Genomic DNA, 20846 nt, shown 5'->3' on the forward strand with positions numbered 1-20846 from the left:
CATCTTCTTCCCGCAACAGCAGACTCTGACGTCATCACGTTCTCTTCCTGTATTTGCTTCGCAAAGCATCATGGGAAAGGTAGTCCGTTTAATGTCCTCTCAACCAAATAAACTGAAAATAAGATAATTCTGGTTTTAACTTAAAATGTACACATCTCTTTTAATGAATTATTATCTTATAACTTTAACTTATTTATTCTCCAACAAAACCCGTTTTAACAAATAATATATGCTCTCAAATAAATTCTCAACATCCTCCCCCCCGATAAACTACAGTTTATCTAAATTTCCAAAGGATATAACAGCTGGATGGGTCTCCGCAGTACAGTCGCCGAAGTAGTGCGAACTGCACATGACCTCACCAGGCCATCCCGACCTGGAAACAGCTCCTCGATTCTTCCCAGCTTCCAGCTTTGCCTTGGAGTGTTGTCGTCTCCGATGAGTACAACATCCCGACCTTCAGTGGCGAAGACCGTGGGGTGTGATGAGGCCCCCTGCAGACCCCCTGCAGGGACACGACGCCGCCCTGCGGACGGCTCCTGAACTCATATCCCCCTCAGCTCATTGACATGCAATTCCAGTTGCTAAGGACCCCTGCCGGTACGACACCTTGCCGGCAACGCATTGTCTCATTCAATGTCCCTAGGCATTGTCATTCCAGTCCCTGCGTCTTGTTTCCCTGCTGGGACAGGCACCAGGAGAATATCGGACTTCCAGCCCCCCGCAAGGCCACGCCTCTGACTGTCACACTGACTTGTTTAATTCTGTTGTTTGTTCTTGTATAAAAAAGCTTGTTACAAACCATTTCGTTGTCAGCCCACCGAACAAGACACTGTCTGTATCTGTCTGCTGAACGCCGGCTAGAATAAAATCTCTCATCCCACAGCGGACTCTTGAACTGGACTTTGTAATATTCTTCAACAGGTGTCACAGCGATGCGCTGACTTCAAGTCCAGAAGATATTCTCTCCTCCATCTGTTCCAGAAGTTGGTCATAATTCTTTGTCTGTACCGCCACCTCCTGGTCATCTGCTCCTTGTTCGCTTACAAGCCTCTCCCAGAATCCACCCCACCAGGCTGCTCTTTCAGCGATGAACCGCCAGGTGATGCCCTTCTCTGAGAAGAACTCTCGTAGCTGTGGATTTTTGATGCTTTTCCAGAGCTCCTTTAAATCTTGATCAGCCCGCTTGAATGTCTTGGCGTTATCCGAGTAGATCACTTTACATAATCCTCTTCTTGCGATGAATCTTTTCAGGGCTAGCAGAAAGCTCTCCGTGGACAGATCCGAGACCAGCTCTAGATGTACTGCTCTGGTTACAGCACACGTGAAGAGTGTGATGTATGACTTTGTCATGGAGTTCTGTGTTTTGACATAAAGCGGCCCTGCAAAGTCCACACCTGTGATCTCAAATGGTGGCGACTCGGTTATTCTGTCTTTTGGCAGCGGCGCCGTCGTCTGTTGCCCTGCCTTTGCTTTGAACTTCTTGCAGAGTACACATCTTGACACAACTTTCTTGACCACCTGCCGTGCTCTCAAAATCCAATATCTCTCTCTGATTTGCACTAAAGTGTCTCTTACACCTGCGTGCATCATCTTCTCATGATGACACTGTCCCAACATTTCTATGAATCTGTGGTCCTTGGGCAAAATCCATGGATGTTTTTCTCTATAAGACAGCTCTGAATGCTGGAGCCTTCCTCCCACACTGAGCAGCTCATCTTCATCCAAAAATGGTTTCAGCTCTTGGATTCTGGAGTCTTTGTTAAGGCGTTTTCCTGCTCTCAGAAGATCAATTTCCAGACTGAATATCTGGATCTGGATCACCTTTATCCAGTATTTTTCCGCTTCATCCAGCTCTTCTGCTGTTAGTTCACCACTCAACTTTGTGCTTGAGCGGGTGTTGGTGATGAACCTCTTTATCCAAGCTGTTACTCGGAGCACTGTCTTGAGTTTGCTGTATTTCTCCAGACATAACACTGGTTTTAGGAATTCTGTGTCTTGCTTGACAAACTGTACTGCAACCTGGAATTTGGATCTGAGTTCAGTGTTCAGCTCACCTTCCTGAACTTCTTCTTGAGTGCTCTCTGACTGCTCAGGTGAAATCAGAATACAAGGTCCGCTCCACCACAATGTGCTCTGCTTCAGGTCCTTCACCATTAGACCTCTGGTTGGAAGGTCAGCTGGATTAATTTTTCCGCTGCAGTGAGACCATGATTGTGGATCAGTCAGAGACTGAATTTCAGTCACCCTGTTGGAAACAAACTGTTTCCACTTGTTAGCAGAACTACGAATCCAGTGTAGAACTATCATTGAGTCTGTCCATAGTCTGAGTTGTGTTCTGTCCAGCTGCAGTGCTTTGATGAGTGTGCTCCCCAGCCTGGCTGCTATTACAGCTCCCATCAGTTCCAGGCGTGGCAGCGTCATCCTCTTGAGTGGGGCCACTCTGGACTTGGATGCTACCAGGCTTGCGGTCACTTCTCCATCTTTTGTTTCTCCCTGCAGATAAGCCACTGCGCTGTAAGCCTTTTCACTTGAGTCACAGAACACATGCAGCTTTAAATCTTGAATGTTCTGCTGCAGCATGTGAATCTTGTACCACCGTGGGATTGACAGCTGGTGCAGTTGTGGAAGCTCTGAGCACCACTGTTCCCATTTTTTTGTCAAATCATGTGGCAGTTCCTCATCCCACTTGAGCCCTCTCTCCCACATTTCCTGGAACATGCACTTTATCCTGATGGTAAAGGGAGTCAAGAATCCTAGAGGATCAAAAATGCGCGCAGAAGACTGCAGGACGCTGCGTTTTGTGTTCTTTCTGTCTTTCAGAATATCCAGCAGCCCCCTGAGGTCAAAAACAAAATCATCAGTTACTGGTCTCCAGACCAGACCCAGAACCTTCAGCACTGACCCATGGGTTTCTAGCTGTGCAGTGCAGTCCATTGAGCTCTCCTGCCACTTTTCTTTGAGCTCAGGGGAGTTCGTCATCCATTTACAAAGCTCCATGCCTGCTGCAGACATGATGTTCTTTGCTGATGTTGTCACTTTATGGGCCTCCATCACCTCACTTGCACTTGAAATAAAGTCATCCACATAAAGTGAGGAACTGATGGTCTCCACCACTTGTGGCTGCTCCGACTTGAACTGTCCCAAATGTTTCCTTATAGTGGCTGTGAGTAAGAACGGGCTTGAGGAAGCTCCAAACACCACTCTTGTCATTCTCAGCACACGCAGCTTCTCGTCCTTCTCCTCTGTGGGTGGTCCTGTGAACCACAGAAATCTCACAGCATCCCTGTCTCTTTCTGAGAGTGATATCTGCAGAAATGCTTTCTTGATGTCTGCCATGTATGCAATTTCATGCAGTCTAAACTTGATCAAAACACTCATCAGATCTGGATTCAGATTGGGACCTGTTAGGAGACAGTCATTCAGTGAGGGACCTCCTTCTTCGTGGGATGAAGCATCGAACACGACCCGCAGTTTTGTTGTCAGCTTATCCTCCCTCAATACAGCGTGATGAGGTAAGTAATATGTCTCACCGCTTGTTGGTGACATATGCTCCCTTGTCACATCCTCAGCCATTCCTTGTTTCAAGTAGTCCTCCACTACATCGTTGTATCTGCTGTAGAGTGTAACATCTTTTCTTAGTTTCCGTTTCAAACTCTCCAGTCTCTTTCTTGCGATGCGATAATTGTCCTGGAGTGGAGGATGGTTTGGTCGCCACGGCAACTCCACTTGGTAACGCCCATCCTTGATGATGGAGGTTTCCTCGAACCGCTGCAATGCTTCCTCATCCTCTGAGCTCTCAGGCTTCTCACTTGTGATACCCAAGGATTCAAGCTCCCAGAATGCATGCAGCTGCTTGTCAATCTGTGCATCCTCACTGAGCTGAATGTGCATGCATGTGGCTTCTGTCATGCTGGACACTGTTACTGGGCCCTGCACTGCCCAGCCGAAGGTGCTCTCCAGCGCCACCAGGCTCTGTGTCAGTCTCTCTAATCGGCCTGATACTACCTGCCAGTAGTAGTCTGAGCCAATTAGTACAGAAAGTTCAGGTTTATCATCTCCAGGGAAATCTGCGAGTTGGAGTCCTCTGTTTATCATTTCATTCTGTATATGTTCACCAGGGACTTTCATCACTGCTGTGCACACTTTGGGGGTCACAACTGCCTCTATTTCAATTCTCTGCCGTTTATCCCAGATGTTCTCCAAGCTGAGTTTCACTATGTTGCGTTTCACCGTTGTTGGAGCAGAGGAGCCAAATGTGTGAAGAGTAATTGTCCCTTGTCTTGTGACGGGTAGCTGCAGCGCCTTCACCACATTCTCGTGTACAAAACTCCCTTGACTGCCTCCATCTAGCAAGCAGCGGACCATCTTCCTGCTTGTGGGCCCTACAGCCCATGCCTTTGCAGTTTGTAGCAGCACAGTGTTCTCGTTATCAGGCTTCCTTGCTTCTGCTTGGGGAATTACTGAGGATATCACAGTGTCCATGTTGGAAGAGACAGCAGGTGGGGGTGCTTCATCTTTCTCACAAATGGCAACATGATGCCTGCCTCCGCACGTGGCACATGACACGCCCTTTAACCTGCAGAACCTTGCGATGTGTTTACGTCCCAGACAGACATAGCATCTGCCAAGCTTCTTCAGTTTCTCTTTACGTGCTGACACTTGATGGTCTGGACAGTTCTCTGATTTGTGTTCAGCGCTATCACAGAACAGGCAGGTTGGCATCTTCTGGTTGGCAGTGTATAGTGCAGCTGCTGATGTCGTACTTGGTTTATTGAATTTAAACCCACTGGATGAATATGATTTGCTGCATGGTTTTTGAACTGTCTGGTTCTCCTTTTTGTTATATGATCTCATCATTTGCAAAGCTCTTTCTCGACTCTGAACCTCTTTCTGCAGGAATTTGAGCACATGGGGCACCTTCCACGTATCCTCATCTCCCCTCTGACGGCTGTACTCAAGAGTCATGTCCTCTGGCATCATCTGGAGCAGTATTGGGCACAGCATGCCCCCATATGAGTCTGATACCACTCCCAGTGACTCTAGGCTTCTAATTTGAACTTCACATTCATCATATAACTGCCTTAGAGCACTAACATCAGATGATTTCTTCACAGGAGTCAGATTTAACAGCTTTGACATGTGAGCATTCACAATGAGATCTTTTCTTCCAAATCTGCTCTGGAGAATATCAAGTGCAGCATCATAGTTACTGTCCGTCAGTGTGAGCCCTGCTACAGCCTTTGCAGCCGTTCCTGTGAGGTAAGTTTTCAGGTATGTAAACTTCTCTCTCTTGCAAAGAGTGTCATTACTGTGAATAGCAGTCTCATACTGGCTCCAGAACTCCTGCCAGGAACTTACATCTCCGTTGAATTTCTCGATCATCAGCTTTGGCAGTCTTACAGTCGGGTTGCTGTGTTGAGAGCTTGCTGAGTTGGTGTTAGCATCACTTAGCCTAGCAGGTCGGGGATCACTCACAGTCTCATGCGCTCTGATCACTCGGTGAGCTCGCGCTTTCATACCGATAATGCGGTCTCTGTAATCCTCTGCTTGTTCAATCTCCGACTCCACGTCCTCCAGCAAAGTGTGCTCTTCCATGATGCCGTCAAGCTCCCGCAGCCCGTCCTCTTTTGCCGACAGCACGGCCAGCATCTCCCGCACACGGCCAACATCCGGGTCTTCCTTTAATAATTCACTATCCATCTGATTCAGGAGTCTCGTGGTGGAACTCCGTATTGTCCGACGTTTTCTTTTCACCTTTTCAATACGTTGTTCCCCGCCGTCCGGTCGCTCCTCGGCGTCTCTATTTTCGTCCGCCATTATCTCCTGTTCCCGGGTTTCGGCACCAAAAAATGTTGCAGCTTTTACTCTTGCAACGGGAGAAAGGACGAAGCGAGACGTTTGCTCAATTTGAACTCTTTAGTGAAATAAAAAGGGTCAGCAAAATATTACAGCATGTGCAGCTATTCAAAAGAGGTACAGCATCTTCTTCCCGCAACAGCAGACTCTGACGTCATCACGTTCTCTTCCTGTATTTGCTTCGCAAAGCATCATGGGAAAGGTAGTCCGTTTAATGTCCTCTCAACCAAATAAACTGAAAATAAGATAATTCTGGTTTTAACTTAAAATGTACACATCTCTTTTAATGAATTATTATCTTATAACTTTAACTTATTTATTCTCCAACAAAACCCGTTTTAACAAATAATATATGCTCTCAAATAAATTCTCAACAGACAGGCTGCAATGGAAGGGGGGGAACTTGTAAAGTGTATTGCGAGCTGCAGGTGGTGCCAAAGGAGGGGATTTGTTTCTCAAATTACCTGGTTTATGTAATACGATCAACAAATGGTGGTAATTTTGGCAAATATGACCAAAAAAAACTTAACTACAACTTTATTACATAGTGTGTCATGGCTATAAGATCATTGAGATCATGTTTTAATAATATCTGGTTCCAGCTCTTGAGATGTTGGCAGTTTCAGAGATATCTTTTTAAAGTGAGTTAAATTTCAGCTCTACCTGAAGACCTGAGGCCTCGTCACAGAACAGCAGTGTAGTTTTGATCACTAATTACGGGCTGGTTGGTGTTGTGTATGTTTGTAGGTGGTTCCTCTGACCTGGTACAACCTCCTGCTGCCGCGCTACGCCCTGGTGCTGGAGCTGGGACTGGATGGGCAGCTCGTGGGAACGCTTCACGACCCCGAGGGCCGTTTGACATGGGCCATCAGTGACGTCTTCCAGCACCACGGGAGAACTTACTTGGGGAACACCGACCTGCCCTTCTTGCCCGTCCTGGACGATGGAGAGAGCTGATGATGGACCACGGCTTTGTGAGCAAAGGAGGCTTTTTTTCATTTGACTTTTTAAATATTTTTATTTAGATATCTTACATCTGGGTGATGTGGTTACGAGTGGGAAACCTCTGTTGTCCCCAGAGCAAAGTACAAATCTGACTTGATGTTTTAGAAAAGTTGAACTCCTTCTGGAAACGGGAAAACCTCCTCCATCGACCCCCCCCTCCTTGGTGGAGGGAAAACAAAGGCTTGACATGTCTTCAAAGACGAGCTAAAACATTTTTTTTAAGTACCCCCACACTACAAGTGAGTAAAGGAATATAAGAAGTTGCAACATAAGAGATGAACTCCGTTTACGAGTCAAGAACAAACGTTTTTATTACGAGTGTCAGATTTAATTTTATAACGCCTCACTGGATTAGATACAGGTTTTAGGCTGGATGACGGCAAACCAGGAATTAGACTCTGAAGTTCATTTTAACATGTTCATTTTAATATTCAAATGTACACACTTCTAGTAGTTTTGTGTGCTTACCAATGATTGCTGAGACTAAGCAAAATGGATCAACTTTCTCAGAGTCTAAAGTTAACCTTTTTCAAATTGAAGTAGATAATGTTTGAAAACTGTTTTAATTACCTCAATGTTAAGTTGGATTTTCAAGACAAACTCTGACAGAGTCAGACAGCAAATATGTAAACAGAGCAGAAGCCTTGTACTAGTTTAGTGGTTCAAGCTGCAGAAATCTGTGTTTTTTTTTGTTTTTTTTTGCTTGCATGAAATCAGCTTTCTGGATTCCTAAGTTAAGTATGTTAACAGCAGGTAAGATAAAACTTTAAGACACATTTAGATTGATTTAAACTATCAGGAAAGACTTTATTTCTTGTTCCAATTTGCTGCTGAGATCAAATTGATCAGAATAAAATGAAAATGCTGTAAACAAGCGCTTCCTGTGATCCCCTTTAGAATCTTTATTTGGACAAAAACACAAGCCAAAAATACATCAAAAACAACAACAAAAATCTAAAGGCGCAAAAACAGCCAAACATTTCTGACAAACCGGAAAGTGCATCAGTGAATTGAAACAAGGTGATCAGTTTTACAAGGAAAGATCATCACGTGGTGGTTTTGTTTTCCAGTTCTGTGGTCTCGCGGGGAAGTGTTTAGGTCCATTTGTGAAGTTGAATACAGAAATATGTGCATTTCCAAGAATAATGGTACCAGCTGGACATCTTTACTGGAAATGACTTGCAGGCAAACATTTGTCAATAACTCAAATTTTTCAGTGAGGTTAAAACACACACAAACACCCAAAAAACCTTTACAACTGTCAACCAGACTTTGAATTTGCATATTCCTCAAGTCCCCAAAGGATTTGATATATTTATCATATTCAGCTTTAAATGTGTGGCTCAGTGGTTAATCAATAAAGCAAAAGGTGCAGACTTTCAAAACATTTCAAAGATATTAGCTTCATGAAGAAAACATGCAGACACTAAAATGTAGATGACATTAATGATTGTTGCCCAAAGAAAAAATAGTTCCCCTTAAAGTTTAAAGGACAAATGGATTTGTATTTAAAAAAAAAAAGAAAAGTTTATTGATCAAATATTTAAGAATTCTCACTTCCAATCCATAAATTAAAATAATAACAACCGTTAATGTAAAACGCAGTTAAAACCAGATTATGGTGAACGACTTAATCTGGTATCAGTTTTTCCAGCCTCTTTTGTTTGATTTTTAACCGACTGAGAAATGACTGATTTCTTCGCCCTTTAACTGGGCGCTTCATGACATGTAAAATGCGTTGGCACTGAATGAAAACAGACGGTTTACTAATGTGAACTTGTGAAAGTACTGAAATGTCAACCGTCTGCAGCATCAGCAATAAACCACAGAATCCAATTTGTCATTTTTAGCCTGACTGGAGGTTGTAACTGAATAACTTGAGGGTAATTTGCTAAATTCAATCTGGCAGCCGACAAAGGAGCTTCTTACAAAACTGCCCTGCAACTGAGACGGCTTGCCGGAGTCAAACAGCAACAGTATTCTGCCTGTTTTGAGTCAAATTTGGGATCTGATGTCGCTACGGTATCATGAAGCGGCTCTCCCTCTCCATCCAAGGACATTTATTCTTCCCTCTCTCGTCACATCTGGTACGATCATATTTCACTTTTGTTCTCTGTTTTTGCGTTTGTTTCATGTGGTTGCGGGTCAGGGTCTTTTGTTCTTGTCGGGTGAATGCGCTCCAACAGTAAGATGTTTTTAAAGATCAGTTATAACTTAAAGCATCTTGTTAAAGCCTGTTACATAAACTGATTTCTAAACTGTGGAAGCTGGATTTAGCAGACAATTAAATCACTAAATATATATATTTTTTTTTTGTAATTTTGAATACAAATCTCAATATAGGAGTTTACATATGGGTGTATATAAAATGGCACATTAGACTCACTGAGTCGGGTTTGTTTGGTTTTAGAGCCTGTAGTCACTTACAGAAGTTTGTCCCAGGGAACTCCTGCTCAACAAATGTTCCAAAAACAACAACTTTTAATTCAAACAATAAGCACTGACTAAAGTTTACTGCGAAGTTTTAGTTTGAATCATGACTTTGGGGTAAAAAGCCCAAATGTGACAGGGTTTTAATTTTACAAGGAACACGAGCCAAAGAGTACAAGAGTGTGACTGCTGCCAACTGTCTGATGGTCAACTACTTTATCATCAGAGGGCACTGAAAACAAACTTATTTTTTATTATGTGGGAGAGGAGGAAACATGTTGGAGTAGGTCCTGTGCGATTGTTAACATTAGAGGAATTCAGGTCAAACTGATTGATATGATCACGCTCGTATTTGACTGGTTCTCAGCTAATACCATTATTCTAGATCAGTTCTGTTAAATCAGACACTTTAAAGATGGGTACATGCACTGATGATTTTATTGACTAATAAATTACACTGCTTGGGAGATTAACTCTCCTGTTATTTCTCCTGAATCAGGATTTACGCCGTAAAACTGCAGACTTGAGTAACTATTAGTCATTTCTTCTCAAATTTAAATCTTTACTCTTTAAAATAATTGTATCAAGGAAATTAGTTACAAATTGACCAAGAGTCAATTTGTAACTACCTTAATTCAAATGCATTTAAAAAAAAAACGAAACGGATTACTAGAATTGATCCAAGAACAGGGCACCAGGTACGTGGATGTGCTTGATTAATAGATTTTTACAAGGACAGGACTCACGTGCAAAACAATGCTGATAGTAAGTTTAAGTGATTTAAACTCATGGCTCGCTTGTCAAGACGAGTATTAGAGAATCTGATTTTCACACATGAACAAACTCACTTAATAATGGGTACGAGATTGAAGTGTGAAGTTCAGAGGTGGGTCTGACCCCTAGAGAGGCCTCCTATCTCCATGGTAACCCACCTACTCACCAGTAGTGGACCCCACCCACCCCACCGCGCGATCCCTTCTCCATCCATCTATAAAAGAGACTGGCTCAGCTCAGGAGGCCAAAAAAAAGGCAACAACAGGTGAGGCTGAATGTAACATACAATACAGCCCTTCTTCTCCTTCTTCCATGTGCTCTTTCCATCTTCTAATCCTTCACCTGCTCTTATTTCGTCAGTCTGAGCCTGCTCAGCCTCCCACTGTGGTTGGGAAACAGCAGTCGAGGGTCAAATTTATACCTGAAAGGACAAAAGACAGATGGGAGATTATCCATCCGAATCAGATATTCCGTCCAGTGAAATTGAAACCGGGTAATGTGAAACAACTAATTTCTGCTGATTTAATTGTATTCCTGTTCTTTCAAATGGATATCCTTGAGTTTGTTGACAGTCTTTTTATCTCATCCCAGCCAGCTGAGGCAAATATGCTTCATGAATGCAATCATGAATGGATTAATATCAAACTGGACTTGTGTTGTGCTCATTTTTTCAAACTGGCCCTCTGACTAAAGCTGAAACTGTAGCTACTAATTTGCCATCTTCATTGTGTGGTCCTGATTTGCTGCAGCTTGTTTTAAACTGTTATGGCCAACAGACTAACGGTTTTCTATATTCAAATACAAGTAAAAGTTGACTAAACCCATAATGAAGGATGGGTCACTGTTAATCGGGTTATTTTAATGCTCTTGAGGCCCAATTTGACACGATTAACACTTCATAATTGAAGGATCATCATTGAGTGCTACTTATTAAACTAGATGTTTCTTTGTTTCATGATCTAAAGTTAAAGCCAAAGACAGATATTTTTCGGTGAAACACTGAGTTGCAGTTCAGAACGGACCTTGGATCGTACACGCCTGGTGTCCGGCACGACTGTCCGGAGCAGGACTGCAGAATCATCAGCCGATGGTTCATCTTCTCTAGAACTTCCTGGTCGATCGTTTTTGCGATGTTTGTCAGCTGGAAGGGGTCCGCCGTCACGTTGTAGACTTCTACAAAGACCTAGAGGGATGCAGAGCCGTAAGCTGCAGCCAAATTAAGGGCCTTAACTCCAGCTGCGTAGGAGACAGACAAAGTTTGTACTCTGTACCTCGTTATCATCAAACTCGCAGTACTGCAGGTTGGCAGAGGTTGAAACGGTCCGCACACAAGCATAAGTGTTGTTGTAAGAGTCCTCACACACGCAGTCTGGAAAACACTCCTAAAGAAGAAGAAGAAGAAGAAAAAACGTCTCAGTTGCTCAGATCCTTTCAACAGGAATAACAGACCTTGTTGACCTTGTCTTGGGTTTCGTACCGACACTCCTGGTCCCAGCAGAGGACAGGAAGGGTCGGACACATTGCTCCCCTCTCCTTCATACTCGACCAGGATGTCAGTTCTCCAACCGCTAGCGTTCATCTTTCCCTCCTGGTCACCATCAACAAGAAGAAGAAAGTTTCCAGTTATTAGATTTCCTTAATGAACAGTTTCTAAAACCCAAATATTGTACAAATAAATGTATATTTAATGTAGAAAGTCAACCATTTGTTTGTAATGTTTCAATTTGCATTGCATCATTTGTAAAAGGATTTTTAGTCTCTTTTGGAGTTTAAACATTTTGCAGCCTTATTCCACGTTTTCCAAAAAAGGGCTTATTAAAATTAAATGTTGGTTTTGCAGCTCTAACTAATTAAATCAACTCGGCAGGAAAGGTTGTGGGTCGGGCCTCCAGGTAGCTCAGTCGGTTCTGCGGCTGCACCACAAACAGGCTATCTTTCGTGCAGGTGGCGCAGGTTTGAATCCTGGCCTGTAGCTTTTTACTGCATGCTTCCCCCTCTCTCTACCCTAGTTTCCTGTCTAGCGACTTTCAAAATAAAGGCAACAAGAGCCACAGAAAAAAGAAAAAAAAGTCTTTGAAAAGAAAGAAAGAAAGGGAAACAAAGTTTTGGGGGAAAATATCAATGTTACTAAATTGTGGAAGGATGTTTTGTTAGTTGAAATGCTGAAATATTTTATTTATATTTATAGAATTGCAGTGTTCTATAACTGTATATCAAGAGTCAAAATTGCCAGAATTTAATCACATAAACCAGCGTTCTTACCATAATGTGCAGGAAGGACATGCCGTCCATTTGTGTCTTGTTGACATTGTATCCAGCGATGTCCAGGATGGTCGGGCCGAGGTCAATGTTCGCCACTGGCATCTGGCAACGGCAAGCATTCAGTTAGTCAGCCGAACAGATGGTGCAGGGGACAGACAGCTGAACTGTGGTGATAACGCTCCAGAGAGAAAGTGGATGAATGCTACGGGCTTTAACACATGCCACAGCAATAAAAAATAATCAAGAGTCCCATTTATACCATCATCAGATGTGCAATTGGACAACTGCGGTACTACTGGCTCTGCAGATTAGATCAGCATCTACAGAACGAGGCGTTGCACATATGCAGACTTCCCATGAAACCGGCTTTGAATGTTCAGCCTTACGGCCCAGATGATGATGTACAAATAAGGCACTTTAAATTTCCCTCACAGCCTACACCTTTTATAGTTAAGTTAATTTCCCTGCAAGCTTATGTTTCCAGATGTAAACAATCTTGTACCTACTTCTGTCCTCCTAAAGGAACTTTTGCCATTTCTAGCTCAGAGGGTCCCCCTAGAGGCGAGAAGGAGCATCACACACACTGATGCCCTGCACTATATCAGGACATGTGTTTACAAACCAGGATGGAGAAATGCAGCACATGGAACCTGACCAGGTAAAGTAAAATTAGTTTTAGATAAATGTCGAAGTTTTGGACGTGTAGCATAAATGGCATGAAAGATGGTTTGAGTGGTTTCTGTCAGCTGGAACAGGAAACCATGAGATCCAGGCAGCGCTGCTTTTAAAAACAGGAATTGAAAATAATATGTTAACACTTATATATAACACATAAGTATTTTCCATTGCCTCCATATGGTCCAGATTAAAGTAAATGTTCATGTGTAATATTTTGATACTTTCATCTAGTTTTATGATTTTATTTATTTATTTACATTTGCAATTTTTACTGCAAGAGCCTCTTTAACTGCTGTTTTTGACAAATTATTGAATCTTAAATACCTGATACTTTCTGTCAGTAATTACACATATGCCATGATTATAACAAACTAAAGGTAGTAATTTCATAAACCTGTGTTGAGTATCGGTAAAATGGCAAAAATGGGTTAGTTATGTTTCTGTGCATATTAGGATGGTGTTGCAGAACATGTATGGATTCAGGGATAAACTAATCAAATTTATGCATTTCTTGTTTTTATTTTGAAAACTGAAGGCTCTTTATGGGCTACTTCAGTTTTAACTTTATATGCTGAATTTTATTTCATAAGTCTTTCATATTTCTTCAAATATTGTATATAGTTTAAAAAAAAACAAAACAAACAAAAACACAGTGAATACTGAAATAGGTTTTCTAGTTGTGTTCTCATACAAATATGCAGCAAGTCACAAGTCAGCATTTGTGAAGCAGACCGACGGACACGGATGATTTCGTATTGATCTTGTCATTAAAAACAACTGTCAGCTGTGCATGTGCGTGTGCATGTGTACCTGGCTGGTCTGATTGGGTTTGATGTTTGGTCCTCTGACCATGAGAGGAACTCTGATGTCGAACTCGTACAGCTGCCTTTTATCAAGCGGTAGAGAGAACTGACCTGCAACAGAGCAAGACGCACGTGTTTGCCGTGGTATATCGCAACATTAAAGCCGGCAGTAAACGTATAACACACACACACGCAAACATACCCGTGTGGTACCCGTTGTCAGACGTAAAGAAGATATAGGTGTTGTCCAATTCACCTCTGACCTCCAACTTCTTCACAATTGTCTCCACCAGGTCGTCCACTGACAGTAAAGTTTGCCACCTGCAGGCCATGACGAGTGTAAGGAACGTGAGATTAGAGGAGGGTAAACAAAGTCCTTGAGAAAGACTGGTAGAAGAAGAAAAGAGGAGACAAGAGGTGACAACACAACCGACCTTTTCCTGAAGGCTTCATCGAGAAACTGAATGGAAGAGTTGGTCATGGGAGTTTTAGCCTGTCTGATCAACCAGTGTTTATCCTGCACGGAGAACAGAGTCATGGTGAGGAGGAAGCTGCTCTTTGGTTGGAAGAATAACCCTGTGCCCTGATTATCAAATAAATCATTTTGGGGTATCACAACAGAGTCCTACCTTTCCATGGACATTAAAATTGGGCGCCCTGGGAGCTTTGGTGGTGTTAAAGCGGCCCTGATACTGAGGAGCTGCTGTCCAGGGCGAGTGAGGGGCCGGTGTGGACACCATCATGAAGAACGGCTGGAAGCTGGACTTGTACTGGAGGAAGTCCAGAGACATGTTGGCCTGAGGAGGAAAAGACAAAAAATGAACATTTATACCAGTGTTTTTCCACCCCTCTACTGTGAAAGTAGTATTTTGGGGTTTGTTTTCTACTCAACTATACAGAAGCGAAGATGAGTAAAAGCAAAGCTGCTCACCAGGACGTCTGTGAGGTAGTCTCTGGTGTAGTCGGCTCCGTGTTTTTGAGCCTTCCCGTTCACCGACAGAGTATAGTTGTAGTACTTGGAGTTCTTCTCCTACAAAACACAAAAAAGAGGTCCTAGATACCATGAAAAACAACCCATTTTTTAAGATATCCTGCATGTTTAGAAGCAGATATGCAACTCATTTGTTTGTTTAATGAAAAGAATCACTTCGTCGTTGGACAGCCGTTAGCTTTGATTATAGCACATATGGCATCTTTGAATCAGCTTCTCCAATGTCACTACATGTGTTCACAAACTGGCAAATTCTGTATTTTCAGTCAACTGATGTCAAAAAAAAAAAGAAGCCTTGTGTGGTTTAACATCCAACACTGCCCCTTTGGTTTATCTAATAACTTTGATTTATAAAAATAGATAAAATAATATATAAAAACAGGAAATGGGATCAGCTCATTGTTTCAGTCTTACCAGTGCGGCCCAATAGCTCCAGCCTGGAGGGACGTGCTCCACGCCACCAGCATCGGTGCGCCCATACTGCAACAATGCAAACAATGAAATGCGATTAATAGATGCTTATATCTGTATGATATTTTATAGCATGGGACAGAAACTCCTCGGAGTAATTCAGCTTCAGGAATGCATGCAAATACATAAAATAAGAGAAAATATTATTAAATATAAATAAAACGACAAAAACATACACGCTCTTGATTCCCCATGAATGTCATGTTGACATTAATGATCTGATATCACTTAACAAAATATTCTGCAATGACCTTGAATCCGGAAAATCGTGCACGCTGTTTTATTCTCTATGCAATTTGAAAACATTTGTATCTTTTTTTGGGGGGGGGTGCTAAACTAATAAACTAATACATGTACAAGGAAGTATATTTAAAAATGTAGTTATCAGTTCTCATCCTGTACAAACAGACCCTGTTCTATACTTATATATAAGTATGTGTATATATATATATATATATATATATATATATATATATATATATATATATATATATTCTATACTCTTGCCCCACAACTCCTTTCAAAAGTCCCAGTTTGCTCTGACTGGTGGAGTAAAAACAACAGAATGCACAAAAGCTGCTCATTCGTTGGTTGACACCTGTCAAAATAGCCATCAGACAAATGTTTTGCTTTAATCAAGCAAGAGTTTGTTTTCTTTTTTCCCTTCACTGAAGAAAAGAGAAACACCCAAATTTTAAATCAGGAAGTTAAGGACCTTTGATGCACAATTAGCAGTTGTAAATGAGACTTTAACCACCTTCCCCTTCCAACTCTATGTTAGTTTTAACAAAAAACTTTTATGCAACTTCTTCACGCACTAAGGCTCATTCTGATTCCCTCCACTCAGCTCACCTGATTTAGATATTTCCCAGCGAAGAAGGTCTGATAGCCAGCGTAGTTCTTCAGCAAGGCGGGGAACGTGCGGGGCTCTTCGCTCTTCTGCCAGGCTATGCTGCTGCAGTTTCCCTCCAAGGTGTTGTTTACGACATGGTGGTTGTGTGGGTATTTCCCGGTCAGGATGCTGGCTCGACTCGGGCAGCACAGCGGGCTGGCGACAAACTGAGGCACAGGAGAGTCAGCACAATAACAGAACACATGGGAGGCTGCAAATGAGGTTGTAAAAACAAACAACGACGGATGACTCTTACTGCATTTGTGAAAGAAATCCCAGCATCGCCAATCAGCTTTTTTGTCTTACTCAGTGGACTCTGAAAAACAAAACAAACATGTTGCACTTCAACAGGGAGGGAAACTTGTAACTTGTTTTTGGTCTCATAGTTAAAGCTACAATTATCCTGCTGTTTCTGTGGGAAAGTCTGCTGCACAAATGTTCAACAAAGGAATGCTTTGCAGTTCCAGATGTTGCACATCAGGGAAAAAAAACAAAGGAAAGGGCTATATAACATATGAAAATTACAGCTTTGAACAACATGCCTTTAAAAAAAAAAAAAAAAAGTAAAAGGCAATAAAATCCTTAAAAGGCTGTTTTCTTTTTACAGATTAACTACAGCCAAAATGCTAAACTGTAATAAAAATTAAAAAGGAGAGAAATCACAATGACCTCTTGTTGCAAACCTTCTTTGAGATCTGTTCAATCAGCTTCCAGCTTTCTCATATTGCAGTCAACAGAGCGGTTTTGCAGGATGGACCTTGATCATCGGCCTTTTTGTTCGTTTGTTTTTTGCTTTAATTTCCACCACAGCTGAGATCTAGTTTGCTGGCCATGTCCCTGAGTTGAAATATATATATTTGATTAATTCTCTTTGCTCTCTGGCAATATCCGTCATCATTATGCAAGATGACTTCTGTGTCACCAAACCTACTTTTAAATTAAAATAAAATGAGAAAAGTATACCTGCACACGTGCAGTAAAGTTAATACCTGCCATCTGTCCTGTTTCCATTATCTAACACGGGGGTTTTTAATTCCGATCCTCGGGCTCTCCTGTCCTGCATGTTTTACATGCTACCCAAGCACCGGAATTAAAAACCCCTGATCTAACATATACAGGACTGTCTCAGAAAATTTGAATATTGTGATAAAGTTCTTTATTTTCTGTAATGCAATTAAAAAAAACAAAAATGTCATACATTCTGAATTCATTACAAATCAACTGAAATATTGCAAGCCTTTTATTATTTTAATATTGCTGATTATGGCTTACAGTTTAAGATTAAGATTCCCAGAATATTCTAATTTTTTGAGATAGGATATTTGAGTTTTTTTAAGCTGTAAGCCCATGATCAGCAATATTAAAATAATAAAAGGCTTGCAATATTTCAGTTGATTTGTAATAAATCCATAATGTATGACATTTTTGTTTTTGTAATTGCATTACAGAAAATCACAATATTCTAATTTTCTGAGACAGTCCTGTAACTTCACATCAGTGATTTTGGAAAAGTGCTGTTTTTCTTTCATCCCGTTCGAAAGATCCTCTACCAAAATATTTACCAGGATCTTCCTCTTCTCCACTGCAGACTCATTGAATGTCACCTGTTGTCTATGTTTGGATTTTCCGTATGCAAATCCGATTTACTTAAGCTGATTTCGTGTTTGATCAGAAACACACAGTAACCTTTTCTGCTCATTTGGTTTTCAGGACTTGTGGTCTGTATTTAGCATTTTTCAAAGCATACTGTATTTGAATTTTATGTCCTGGTGATTTTCTTCCCCCCATGCGCCTGCATGTTTTCCTGTTAAAACATTCCGATTTTATTTGTACTTTATCCAAAAGCTGACTGGGAACAACCAACATCTCCTGCCTTATTGAGTGTAATCTCTGGAACCCGCATGTTCGGCTCTTCAATACAATTATAAAACAGCCAAATTACCATCCTCTAAGAATGGTGAATCAATATTAATTGCAGATTTTCAAAAAACAAACAACACTCTTTCACATAATTTAAAGCCACACTATGCAGAAACACCACCTCCAACCTGCATGGTGGATGTGATATTCCAACATTGATTGCTTTCATCTTATTGCCGTTAGATTGTATGTTGTAATCGTTTTGTAAATACAATTATTTTTGAGCAATTTGAGTCTACCAGCAGCTCTAATTACCAAAGGTTATTACCAAAACAAAGAAGAATGTACACATGTATGAGATGAAATGACAACCTAAATTGGTTTTGTCAGTTTCTTTAGCATCTTTTCACTTTCTGTTTTCAGAGCTATCATTATTATTACTAGTACTATTATTACAGTTATTACAGCTATTATTATTATTATTATTATTATTATTATTATTATTATTTTGTGTAACCTCATGACACTTCATTTGTTCTTTTTGTATATTTTATTATGTTAAAAGTTGGGCAAGATAAGCTTTATGCTTCAAGCCCAGACCTTTTCGGTCAAAATAATCACAATGTTGACAAGGGAAAAACCTGTGGATGTTTGTTATCTTGTTTGTTGATTTTTATGCTTGTGATCGCACCGAAATAATAATAATAATAATAATAATAATGATAATAATAATAAATTTTATTTGTTGGCGCCTTTCTGAGCACCCAAGGACACCTTACTAAAAAAAAAACATAGAAAATACAACAGGAAATAAAATAAAATACAGAAAATTAGACTGGATAGGCAAGTCTGAACAGATGGGTTTTAAGATATTATGTATTAAATAAATACTAACTAACTAACTAACTAACTAACTAACTAACTGTCTTCTGGAAGATTCTGGTGCACAACATAAACTTAGTAAAGTGCCAGTGTACAGTCTACACATCAGTACATTTTAAGGAACTACCAAAATGAAATAAATGCTTTGCTGAAAAACTTCATAATCCTTTTAAACGAGTTTTGTTTTTTTGTTTTCAGTGCGTCTTTAACAGATCTGTGACAGATAGGTGAAGGCAGGCCTGCTGACTCTGTAAGAAGCTTAAATGATGTGTCTGACCAGGAATGTGACCGGTCAGCTTTAATGAGACTGGACTGAAAACCCGTACATGAACCCAAGCTGCTAAACCATAAACCAAGCTACTGAAGCTGGAGAAATGACAAAAAAAATGCCCTTACCAGCCCCCCGATGAGGCTGTCCAAGTCGTCTGTGAGGATCAGAACGATATTGGGTCTGCGGGTGGGGAATGGAAACAGCCCCTGGCTCGGCTCGGTCCAGGTGACGCAGATCAGGAGGCAGTTCAGCAGCGTCAGTCGATTTGAGCCCATTTTCTTAATTCAAATAGAAATTATCTGGAGCCGCCCTTCTCCGGCCGCCCCGAGACACCGTGAAATGTGGTTACAAAAGCCCTCAAAGAAAAAAAAAGAAAAAAACAAGAAGACATGAGCTGTTTCTGAGGGAAAACACTTCCTGGTGCGCCGGTCACGTGACTCCGCTTCAGGCACGGAAGCACGAGTCGGTCACGTGATATGTTAGGTATTTAAACGCTTTAATGCGTTTCTTTTATATTTTATCTGTGTTATACAATTAAATTACGTTTTCACCAACTAAAAAAAAATACTTTGTAGCTGTTTTATCAGGTATTTATATGAAACATATTCTTTTGCTGGGAGGAAATTTCCTAAGGTATTAATAAAAAAAAATATTTGAACATTTTCAGAATCAGAATCAGGTTTATTTGGCCAAGTCAGGTCAAACAAGACAGGGAATTTGACTCGGTTATTTTCGCTCACTGTACAGTAAATAGACAAATGACAGCTCTTATTAACATATACAGGACTGTCTCAGAAAATTAGAATATTGTGATTTTCTGTAATGCAATTACAGAAACAAAAATGTCATACATTCTGGATTCATTACAAATCAACTGAAATATTGCAAGCCTTTTATTATTTTAATATTGCTGATCATGGCTTACAGCTTAAGAAAACTCAAATATCCTATCTAAAAAAAATTGAATATTCTGGGAATCTTAATCTTAAACTGTAAGCCATAATCAGCAATATTAAAATAATAAAAGCCTTGCAATATTTCAGTTGATTTGTAATGAATCTAGAATGTATGACATTTTTGTTTTTTTAATTGCATTACAGAAAATAAAAAACTTTATCACAATATTCTAATTTTCTGAGACAGTCCTGTATATAATTTTAAAAAAAAGTGAAAGATGTAGCAGTATGAGGTAGACATGGTTATTGAAAGGTGCATTGTTACAGCATATGATTGTGATTGACCTGCTGCCTTCAGGAAGAAGCTACAGAGTCATCAGGTCAAAAACAAACAGACTCAAAAACAGTTTTTTCCCCAAAGCCATAATCACCCTGAACAACATGTGAATTATCTTCGTTACTGTTTTTTTTTTTTTTAACTGTGCAATACTTCTCCCGGACTCTGTGCAATATTCCTACATGTGTATACTATCATCTGTAAAAAACTATTAAAATGCACCTTAACCTTTTTTATATTATTTATATTTCTTATATTTCTTATTGTTTGCACTACTGTTATTTGTCTTGGACTGGAGAGGTGATGCTGCTTCAAATCTCACTGTACCCAGGTACACTGACAATAAAGTATTCTGATTCTGATTCTGATTATTATTATTATTATTATTGCCCAGTGATTGATTACTCTGAGACTCTATGAGTGATGAGAGTTCAT

At 40.7% G+C, this 20846-nt stretch overlaps 2 protein-coding genes across 2 annotated transcripts in view; one reads left to right on the plus strand and one right to left on the minus strand.

Moving 5' to 3' along the window:
• zgc:194209 (uncharacterized protein LOC570908 homolog) overlaps positions 1–8374 on the plus strand; it is a 21106-nt gene extending 12732 nt beyond the window's left edge. The window contains exon 9 of the mRNA XM_061715316.1: positions 6607–8374. Within this exon, the coding sequence (XP_061571300.1) occupies positions 6607–6816 (210 nt within the window). The 3' untranslated portion in view covers positions 6817–8374. The remainder of the gene's footprint in view (positions 1–6606) is intronic.
• gnsa (glucosamine (N-acetyl)-6-sulfatase a) lies at positions 7743–19611 on the minus strand. The gene is made up of 14 exons (XM_061715315.1): positions 19304–19611; positions 16422–16481; positions 16126–16332; positions 15217–15282; positions 14743–14841; positions 14441–14608; positions 14246–14328; positions 14014–14132; positions 13819–13922; positions 12331–12432; positions 11546–11656; positions 11340–11450; positions 11091–11251; positions 7743–10489 (listed from the first exon to the last, which is right to left on the minus strand). Exons 1-14 carry the CDS (start codon positions 19451–19453, stop codon positions 10417–10419), a joined length of 1614 nt encoding a protein of 537 aa, XP_061571299.1. The 5' UTR covers positions 19454–19611; the 3' UTR covers positions 7743–10416.
• Positions 19612–20846: the final 1235 nt, after the last annotated feature.

Source organism: Cololabis saira, chromosome 23, assembly GCF_033807715.1.
Source record: "Cololabis saira isolate AMF1-May2022 chromosome 23, fColSai1.1, whole genome shotgun sequence".
NCBI classification, from domain to species: domain Eukaryota; kingdom Metazoa; phylum Chordata; class Actinopteri; order Beloniformes; family Belonidae; genus Cololabis; species Cololabis saira.